Source organism: Montipora capricornis, chromosome 10 (assembly GCF_036669925.1).
Source record: "Montipora capricornis isolate CH-2021 chromosome 10, ASM3666992v2, whole genome shotgun sequence".
In the NCBI taxonomy this organism is placed as follows: domain Eukaryota; kingdom Metazoa; phylum Cnidaria; class Anthozoa; order Scleractinia; family Acroporidae; genus Montipora; species Montipora capricornis.
Window position 1 is genome coordinate 221,229 of NC_090892.1, and position 10,989 is coordinate 232,217.

General features: G+C 36.1%; 1 protein-coding gene across 1 annotated transcript in view; it reads right to left on the reverse strand.

The window, feature by feature from the left end:
- Positions 1-6,871: 6,871 nt before the first annotated feature.
- LOC138019114 (uncharacterized) overlaps positions 6,872-10,989 on the reverse strand; it is a 6,172-nt gene continuing 2,054 nt past the window's right edge. Inside the window, exons 3-8 of the mRNA XM_068865786.1 lie at positions 10,780-10,861; positions 10,510-10,570; positions 9,482-9,514; positions 9,034-9,078; positions 8,864-8,914; positions 6,872-7,574 (exon numbers count right to left, since the gene is read on the reverse strand). Coding sequence (XP_068721887.1) covers positions 7,491-7,574; positions 8,864-8,914; positions 9,034-9,078; positions 9,482-9,514; positions 10,510-10,570; positions 10,780-10,861 — 356 coding nt within the window. The 3' untranslated portion in view covers positions 6,872-7,490. The remainder of the gene's footprint in view (positions 7,575-8,863; positions 8,915-9,033; positions 9,079-9,481; positions 9,515-10,509; positions 10,571-10,779; positions 10,862-10,989) is intronic.

The following is a 10,989-nucleotide window of genomic DNA, read 5'->3' on the forward strand; positions in this document are numbered from 1 at the left end:
CTTTTTTAAAAATTGGTCTTGATAAACGTTTTTGCTGTTTTTACTGGAAAACTGCTGCAAACACTGCAAAATAGCAGTTTTCATAAAACGTGTTATTTAGAGGCTAAAAAGAACGTTTTGTACAATTTTGCAATGGCACTCTAATTTTAACTTTTCTAAAATTTGGTCTTGATAAACGTTTTTGCTGTTTTTACTGGAAAACTGCTGCAAGCACTGCAAAATAGCAGTTTTCATAAAACGTTTTATTTACAGGCTAAAACGAACGTTTTGTACAATTTTGCAATGGCACTGTAATTTAACTTTTTTAAAAATTGGTCTTGATAAACGTTTTTGCTGTTTTTACTGGAAAACTGCTGCAAACACTGCAAAATAGCAGTAATCATAAAACGTGTTATTTAGAGGCTAAAACGAACGTTTTGCACAATTTTGCACTGGCACTGTAATTTTAACTTTTTTAAAAATTGGTCTTGATAAACGTTTTTGCTGTTTTTACTGGAAAACTGCTGCAAACACTGCAAAATAGCAGTTTTCATAAAACGTGTTATTTAGAGGCTAAAACGAACGTTTTGCACAATTTTGCACTGGCACTGTAATTTTAACTTTTTAAAAATTGGTCTTGATAAACGTTTTTGCTGTTTTTACTGGAAAACTGCTGCAAACACTGCAAAATAGCAGTTTTCATAAAACGTGTTATTTAGAGGCTAAAACGAACGTTTTGCACAATTTTGCACTGGCACTGTAATTTTAACTTTTTAAAAATTGGTCTTGATAAACGTTTTTGCTGTTTTTACTGGAAAACTGCTGCAAACACTGCAAAATAGCAGTCTCCATAAAACGTGTTATTTAGAGGCTAAAACAAACGTTTTGCACAATTTTGCACCAGCACTGTAATTTTAACTTTTTAAAATATAGTCTTGATAAACGTTTTTGCTGTTTTTACTGGAAAACTGCTGCAAACACTGCAAAATAGCAGTTTTCATAAAACGTTTTATTTAGAGGCTAAAACGAACGTTTTGCACAATTTTGCACTGGCACTGTAATTTTAACTTTTTTAAAATTGGTCTTGATAAACATTTTTGCGGTTTTTACTGGAAAACTGCTGCAAACACTGCAAAATTAAAGGTTTTCATAAAACGTGTTATTTAGAGGCTAAAACGAACGTTTTGCACAATTTTGCACTGGCACTGTAATTTTAACTTTTTAAAAAATTGGTCTTGATAAACGTTTTTGCTGTTTTTACTGGAAAACTGCTGCAAACACTACAAAAAAAAAGGTTTTCATAAAACGTGTTATTTAGAGGCTAAAACGAACGTTTTGCACAATTTTGCACTGGCACTGTAATTTTAACTTTTTTAAAAATTGGTCTTGATAAACGTTTTTGCTGTTTTTACTGGAAAACTGCTGCAAACACTGCAAAATAGCAGTTTTCATAAAACGTGTTATTTAGAGGCTAAAACGAACGTTTTGCACAATTTTGCACTGGCACTGTAATTTTAACTTTTTAAAAATTGGTCTTGATAAACGTTTTTGCTGTTTTTACTGGAAAACTGCTGCAAACACTGCAAAATAGCAGTTTTCATAAAACGTGTTATTTAGAGGCTAAAACGAACGTTTTGCACAATTTTGCACTGGCACTGTAATTTTAACTTTTTTAAAAATTGGTCTTGATAAACGTTTTTGCTGTTTTTACTGGAAAACTGCTGCAAACACTGCAAAATAGCAGTTTTCATAAAACGTGTTATTTAGAGGCTAAAACGAACGTTTTGCACAATTTTGCACTGGCACTGTAATTTTAACTTTTTTAAAAATTGGTCTTGATAAACGTTTTTGCTGTTTTTACTGGAAAACTGCTGCAAACACTGCAAAATAGCAGTTTTCATAAAACGTATTATTTAGAGGCTAAAACGAACGTTTTGTACAATTTTGCAATTTAACTGTAATTTTAACTTTTTTAAAATTCGGTCTTGATAAACGTTTTTGCTTCTTTTTTGCTGGAAAACTGCTGCAAACACTGCAAAATAGCAGTTATCATAAAACGTGTTATTTAGAGGCTAAAACGAACGTTTTGCACAATTTTGCACTGGCACTGTAATTTTAACTTTTTAAAAATTGGTCTTGATAAACGTTTTTGCTGTTTTTACTGGAAAACTGCTGCAAACACTGCAAAATAGCAGTTTTCATAAAACGTGTTATTTAGAGGCTAAAACGAACGTTTTGCACAATTTTGCACTGGCACTGTAATTTTAACTTTTTAAAAATTGGTCTTGATAAACGTTTTTGCTGTTTTTACTGGAAAACTGCTGCAAACACTGCAAAATAGCAGTTTTCATAAAACGTGTTATTTAGAGGCTAAAACGAACGTTTTGCACAATTTTGCACTGGCACTGTAATTTTAACTTTTTTAAAAATTGGTCTTGATAAACGTTTTTGCTGTTTTTACTGGAAAACTGCTGCAAACACTGCAAAATAGCAGTTTTCATAAAACGTGTTATTTAGAGGCTAAAACGAACGTTTTGCACAATTTTGCACTGGCACTGTAATTTTAACTTTTTTAAAAATTGGTCTTGATAAACGTTTTTGCTGTTTTTACTGGAAAACTGCTGCAAACACTGCAAAATAGCAGTTTTCATAAAACGTGTTATTTAGAGGCTAAAACGAACGTTTTGCACAATTTTGCACTGGCACTGTAAATTTTAACTTTTTTAAAAATTGGTCTTGATAAACGTTTTTGCTGTTTTTACTGGAAAACTGCTGCAAACACTGCAAAATAGCAGTTTTCATAAAACGTGTTATTTAGAGGCTAAAACGAACGTTTTGCACAATTTTGCACTGGCACTGTAATTTTAACTTTTTAAAAATTGGTCATGATAAACGTTTTTGCTGTTTTTACTGGAAAACTGCTGCAAACACTGCAAAATAGCAGTTTTCATAAAACGTGTTATTTAGAGGCTAAAACGAACGTTTTGCACAATTTTGCACTGGCACTGTAATTTTAACTTTTTAAAAATTGGTCTTGATAAACGTTTTTGCTGTTTTTACTGGAAAACTGCTGCAAACACTGCAAAATAGCAGTTTTCATAAAACGTGTTATTTAGAGGCTAAAACGAACGTTTTGCACAATTTTGCACTGGCACTGTAATTTTAACTTTTTTAAAAATTGGTCTTGATAAACGTTTTTGCTGTTTTTACTGGAAAACTGCTGCAAACACTGCAAAATAGCAGTTTTCATAAAACGTGTTATTTAGAGGCTAAAACGAACGTTTTGCACAATTTTGCACTGGCACTGTAATTTTAACTTTTTTAAAAATTGGTCTTGATAAACGTTTTTGCTGTTTTTACTAGAAAAACTGCTGCAAACACTGTAAAATAACAGTTTTTATAAAACGTGTTATTTAGAGGCTAAAACGAACGTTTTGCACAATTTTGCACTGGCACTGTAATTTTTAACTTTTTTAAAAATTGGTCTTGATAAACGTTTTTGCTGTTTTTACTGGAAAACTGCTGCAAACACTGCAAAATAGCAGTTTTCATAAAACGTGTTATTTAGAGGCTAAAACGAACGTTTTGCACAATTTTGCACTGGCACTGTAATTTTAACTTTTTTAAAAATTGGTCTTGATAAACGTTTTTGCTGTTTTTACTGGAAAACTGCTGCAAACACTGCAAAATAGCAGTTTTCATAAAACGTGTTATTTAGAGGCTAAAACGAACGTTTTGCACAATTTTGCACTGGCACTGTAATTTTAACTTTTTAAAAATTGGTCTTGATAAACGTTTTTGCTGTTTTTACTGGAAAACTGCTGCAAACACTGCAAAATAGCAGTTTTCATAAAACGTGTTATTTAGAGGCTAAAACGAACGTTTTGCACAATTTTGCACTGGCACTGTAATTTTAACTTTTTAAAAATTGGTCTTGATAAACGTTTTTGCTGTTTTTACTGGAAAACTGCTGCAAACACTGCAAAATAGCAGTTTTCATAAAACGTGTTATTTAGAGGCTAAAACGAACGTTTTGCACAATTTTGCACTGGCACTGTAATTTTAACTTTTTTAAAAATTGGTCTTGATAAACGTTTTTGCTGTTTTTACTGGAAAACTGCTGCAAACACTGCAAAATAGCAGTTTTCATAAAACGTGTTATTTAGAGGCTAAAACGAACGTTTTGCACAATTTTGCACTGGCACTGTAATTTTAACTTTTTAAAAATTGGCCTGATAAACGTTTTTGCTGTTTTTACTGGAAAACTGCTGCAAACACTGCAAAATAGCAGTTTTCATAAAACGTGTTATTTAGAGGCTAAAACGAACGTTTTGCACAATTTTGCACTGGCACTGTAATTTTAACTTTTTTAAAAATTGGTCTTGATAAACGTTTTTGCTGTTTTTACTGGAAAACTGCTGCAAACACTGCAAAATAGCAGTTTTCATAAAACGTGTTATTTAGAGGCTAAAACGAACGTTTTGCACAATTTTGCACTGGCACTGTAATTTTAACTTTTTAAAAATTTGGTCATGATAAACGTTTTTGCTGTTTTTACTGGAAAACTGCTGCAAACACTGCAAAATAGCAGTTTTCATAAAACGTGTTATTTAGAGGCTAAAACGAACGTTTTGCACAATTTTGCACTGGCACTGTAATTTTAACTTTCTTAAAAATTTGGTCATGATAAACGTTTTTGCTGTTTTTACTGGAAAACTGCTGCAAACACTGCAAAATAGCAGTTTTCATAAAACGTGTTATTTAGAGGCTAAAACGAACGTTTTGCACAATTTTGCACTGGCACTGTAATTTTAACTTTTTTAAAAATTGGTCTTGATAAACGTTTTTGCTGTTTTTACTGGAAAACTGCTGCAAACACTGCAAAATAGCAGTTTTCATAAAACGTGTTATTTAGAGGCTAAAACGAACGTTTTGCACAATTTTGCACTGGCACTGTAATTTTAACTTTTTTAAAAATTGGTCTTGATAAACGTTTTTGCTGTTTTTACTGGAAAACTGCTGCAAACACTGCAAAATAGCAGTTTTCATAAAACGTGTTATTTAGAGGCTAAAACGAACGTTTTGCACAATTTTGCACTGGCACTGTAATTTTAACTTTTTTAAAAATTGGTCATGATAAACGTTTTTGCTGTTTTTACTGGAAAACTGCTGCAAACACGGATCATTATTAGGAGGTGTGGACGAAGCCCTATGTAAAAACAGTGATAAATGTAAACATTTAACACGTTATATAATTCTACAAACAGACAACACCCTTTATAATCCTTGTTTCTTATGTAAGCGTTACCTGACTAACAAACATCATTCGACAATTGACTGAAATGAATTACCGAAGTTAATTAACAAAGGGTCTTCAAAATTTGTTTAGATAACAAACTGGGTCATCCGAGGAAGTTATAATGAATCTAAATTCCTAACGCTGCTTAGTTATAACTACCGAATTTCAGTGCTCTACTGTAACCCCACGGCTTACCACAGGTGGCTGTTCCTTAGACTGTTAATACAAATGCCGTGTCACGGTAAGACTGCTTACAAACGCCGTGTATATGACTGCTTATAAATGCCGTGTTTAAGACTGCTTACAAAGGCCGTGTGTAAGCCGGCTTTCAAATGCCGTCTGTAAGACTGCTTAAAAACGCCGTGTGTAAGACTGCTTACAAACGCCGTGTATATGACTGCTTACAAACGCCGTTTGTAAGACTGCTTACAAACGCCGTGTTTAAGACTGCTTACAAACGCCGTGTGTAAGACGGCTTACAAACGCCGTGTGTAAGATGGCTTACAAACGCCGTGTATATGACTGCTTACAAACGCCGTTTGTAAGACTGCTTACAAACGCCGTCTGTATACATAAGACTCGGCTTACAAAGGCCGTGTGTAAGACTGCTTAAAAACGCCGCCTGTAAGACTCGGCTTACAAAGGCCGTGTTTAAGACGGCTTATAAACGCCGTGTTTAAGACTGCTTACAAACGCCATCTGTAAGACTCTGCTTAGAAAGGCCATGTGTAAGACGGCTTATAAACGCCGTGTGTAAGACGGCTTACACAAGGCGTCTGTAAGACTCGGCTTATAAAGTCCGGCCGTGGATCATTATAAGTAGCTGAAGGTGTAAGACTGCTTACAAACGCCGTGTTTTAGACTGCTTACAAACACCGTGTTTTAGACTGCTTACAAACGCCGTGTGTAAGACTGCTTACAAACGCCGTGTGTTAGACTGCTTACAAACGCCGTGTGTAAGACTGCTTACATTTCATGCGAGACTTCAGCAGTTTGTAACTTGAGTCTCTAAGCCGCGTTGCGTGACTATTGTCGATAGTTTCTGTTGTCTCTGGTTTCACGCAAGAGTCCATAGTCGGATTGATATATGCAGGAGTTTCAGTAGAAGCCGGTTACCTACCGGCGGTATACCGCCGCCTGCTTTGCCTCTCACCGCCGGCTAGTTTACCTTGATTTTCACTAAAAATTCTATCATAAACTTGTCAAACTGCCGCCTTTAATGGGCTATCATGGACGGCTATTTCAGAAGTTATTGAAACCCCTGATGTATGTCGTCTATGACCCCTTGTAATACTAGCGTCGCTACAAATGCCGTCAAATACCAAAAACGCTTTATATTCCGTGTATGCGTACATAGGGTGCAAAGTAGAGAGGTAACTTGTTTTCGGCCAATTCAAAAGTGGCCTACTGCGAGCGCTGAGATTTGAGGTACGCGTATAGGCTACAGTTGTGAGGCATTTTCCTCGTACAGACTATTTACAACAGTGCGCAGTTTTAAAAGATTTAATAAAAGGCTTGTTAATGCGCTTCACAGGGGCTGTAAGAGCCGAGTGCTTGCTGTGGACTGTATATCTTGTTCACAAGAGCAATTCGTTTTTTTCAAACCTTCACTTTTAATAATATATTATTATCTTTTTACAATCTTTGTTGCAACTTAACAAGAAAAACATCAATCAAATTAATCGGAAAGAAAAACGTGAATTCATCTATTATGCCTGACTATTCAATTACATCCATTCTTCAAGCTATAGACAGCGAAAACGGTGCTTTACCCTTAAGACGAAAGCCTTGAATTACAGCAACGTTGTTTTGTTTTTCCCTGTCTTATTTCTTTTTCAAATGCTACGTAAGTGCCAAAAGTTAAGATTTTGTTCGAGCCATGGGTGGCACGTTACATATGATATTCCATGTGCTTGTTACTAGCCCAGTAGTCGGATGAATGTACCTTGTAAGAGAAAAATAGCCTGTGTAGTTGGTGGTATTGTAGGCGAGAGAGGCAAATTAATGAGCGGTTAACGGGGAGGGGAGCTTTGATGTATCTCACAGCTCCCCTCCTCATTCTCCGTGAGGCTTATGTACATCACGCCAACAATACCGCCAACTACGCAGGCAAAGAGAATAATTGAATGTTCAAGTTTAGAGGCAATTTAACGTTTTGTCAATAGCTTATTCACGAAGGTGTTTTCATGTGGATATAATAAAAAAAAAACAACTAAATTTTTGATGTGGGGATGGAGCCTTGTTCTGCGTTGGAACATCTTGGCGAGTTGTCATCTTCAGGAATGTGTAATGTTACCTGCAAAACACAACAAAAATAATGGAAGGTACAAGATGAGAGGGTGGCCCTCGGTAAGAGCTACGAGACTAAGTGTTGCCTTAACAAAAGAATTTCTAACGGTTGAAACTCTGCAATATTAGAGGGGACTGTTTCATTACTTACTGTTTCAGTACTGCTAGACATGGTTACCCTGTCACAATCCAAATTTCCATAAGCTTGAGCCTTTTCATACCATTGAAAAGCATCATGAAATACTCATTGAAAATTTTGGAACCCCGGAGAGAGACTGAGAGCAATACGACTTTTTATCCAATTTTCTTTAAGTTATCATAGCATTTAAGGCAGGTACTTACAGTTCCACTGTCACTGCCCCCGCCAAAAATTCAAGGACTTTTCAAGGACTTTCAAGGGCCAAATTTTGAAATTTCAAGGACTTCTTTTTTATTTACGTCGATAAATTTACCCATAAAAATGGTCTGACAGTACAATTCTTCATCATTTTTACGTAACGTACATGCGTGAAAATAATGTACGTTTGTATGACATGACTTGAGTGACTGATTATTTTCACTGAAGTTTTCAAAGATTAAAAATGCGGGTCAGAAAAAGAATTCAAGGACTTTCAAGGACCAGGAATGAAGAGAAGAGATTTTCAAGGATTTTCAAGGCCTTGAAAATGCACTCTCAAAATTCAAGGGTTTTCAAGGGTTTTCAAGACGCGTACGAACCCTGTGACCATGATCCGTGCGTTGGCGTTTGCCCTCATTTTCTCTCTACGTAAAAACCGAGACCTATATATTACTAAGGTTTTTGGCAGGAAGTAGTACACAGAGGAACCGATTGTCTGCATAGAGATGCATTAGGCTAGGGCTGAGCCAGAAAATATTTTAAATGCAGAGGAAAATTTGTTCCTGACATTTTTCCAGGAACCTGCGTCTTTTTTGTCGCACCTAAGAGAAAGCGCAACGATTTGGATGATATATTTCAGGAAAGGTAATACGAAAGTCCATTAAAGTATCTAACACAAATTTAATGTAAATAAATATGAAGGAATAGTTCCTCATGATGTTTTTCACATTGCACATAACAACGGTTAGTTTTTTTAGCGTTCGGACTAGCGTGAAATGGGCAGGGCTTCTTCTCTATAGGATCTTCCCGCTTTCGTCATGATGTACGTGGATACAATTCTTGCATTATATGGCAACAGGAAAAACATACATGTTTGGTAATTATTGGAAATTATGGGGTGGGTTGAGTTGCAAACAACGAACAAAATGGTTAATGACAAAACTGGTAAATAGCATTACCTCTTCCGTATCAACCACCGTTTCCTCCAAACATTCGCATAGTGTTGTTGTCTATTAAAGAAAAAATACATTGTCCAGATTCTTTCCAATGAGATTCGCAGCTTTGGTTTTCGTCAAGTAGACCAGAAAGATAATATTAAATCACCACGGCTTCAAGCCTTGTTATTTACCTCCTCTGAAGTTGCCGCTTCAAATGTAGTTTGCGTTCTTTGAGGCTAAAAGTGAACGAAAATGTTACGTCATCCAGCGTCAAGCTTTCAGACACCCATACTTTTAAATTACGGGGAGGGAGTTCAAATAAATCCTCCGACGGTTGCCATTCTTGAAACGGAAAATAAGTACCAGATCTGATGAAATTCAATAAAAAAAGTAAGATGAGTAAAAAGACGACTGTTGTCCCTGCCCGTGGCCAATGGTGATGATGGTGGAGGAGGGAAGAGCTCCACTTACTTTATACCTTTTAAAATTAGATAAGAGCGAAAGCATCATTGAGTCTCATGTCACCTCTCAATGAATAATTGCGCTAATTGACTAGTTTGTTACTCTGTGTGCAACCAGCGAAGAAAACCCAGATAGTTGGCATTTAGCAGGCATTCCATGAACAGCATGTATACTTACATTTTGTTGCCCTTTCCTCTTGTCTTCCATTTCCTTACAAAAGAAAAGCATAACTGGTTGGTGTACAGTGCGTCAGTTAGCAATTTTCACATTCTTTAAGATGGCTTAGGGCGCTTTATTTGCATGCAAACGTTCCAAGTTCAAATCTTGAAGTCACCACCCACTGGATTTGTGTTCGACCCCATGTAATACTGTACAAGATACTTAAGCAATACTGTACAAGATAATGAATACTCCAAGTATTCATTATTTGTACAGTATTGCTGAAGAAGCCCGAATGGGCGAAACGTACAATATAAACCCATCGACATCCAAACCGGCCGAACTTAGTATTTTACTCTGTCTAACGCCAGACGATTTTACTCATCAATGGGGAACCCCTGGGAGTCAATGGGTTAATCACTCACAAAAAAAACTATGTCCCCATTAATCACTCTCTGAAAAAAATGTCCCCGTTAAAAGGGACTTTCAATTACACGAGAAAAGTTCGCTCCATCTTCTGTTCATGCACGTTATATATTAGACATATAAATAACTATTTTATTTTTCCTTTTTGATCAACATACACAATTTTAACTCGTAGGTCTTTGAGGAGGCTCGAAATAGTTAGGGTACTCATATCAAGACGAAATTTGACCAGAGTATTAAATACCCATCATAGATTTCACACATGACATTTTATTCCAAAATGTCGTTACCATGGCAACGATATAAGGCATTTCCTTGAGTCTTAAAATAAGCATGAATTGTTTGTTTGAAAAAAACGGGACGGTGAAATCTTTCCATACCGCGTTACCTGACAATGTTAGAAATAATCTCGCAAATACTTAAAATTAAAAAAAAATGTAGGCCAGTTTTACAAGAAAACAATTTAGAAAAAAAATTGTCTCTAACTTATTTTTCACTAACATAAACACACATTTTGAATCATGAGCTGACGTAAGCAGCTAAAGTAACGAGTGTGTGGCTTACGCACACACTTAATTTCAAGATAAACTTTTGTTTTCTCTTACTCTATCGTAACTTACAGATGCTAGGGCTTCCCTATCTTGAGTTTCCCGCAAATCTCTATCTCTAAGAAGAAGATCCCTGCAACAAAGAATGTATGCTCTAATAGTTGACTAGACAACCACACGGAAGGTTATGGATTCAAAACGCGCCTACACCAATATTCGGGGTCTCACGAGTAGCTCTACATAACTTTGCAAATGATTAGACATTCTAGGCTGCTTGGGTAAGGAGGCAGGACAAGAAAAGGAAGGGGAGGGGGGGGGGGGGAAACTGAAATTGCTTGATACCTCTGAGTGCGCACAGCCCTTGCTGCCAGAAGTGCCTCTTCCACTGCCCTTCTGACATTGGTTAAAAATGCGGGATCGTTTCCTATGGGAGAGATGAGAGCTTTACATTTCATACAGCATGTTACAAGTATGGACGATGATTCTCGTCTTGTGAATAGTGTTTCTGCTAGCTTATATCTTCAGGGTTTGAATACTCGTCTAGTAAGACAA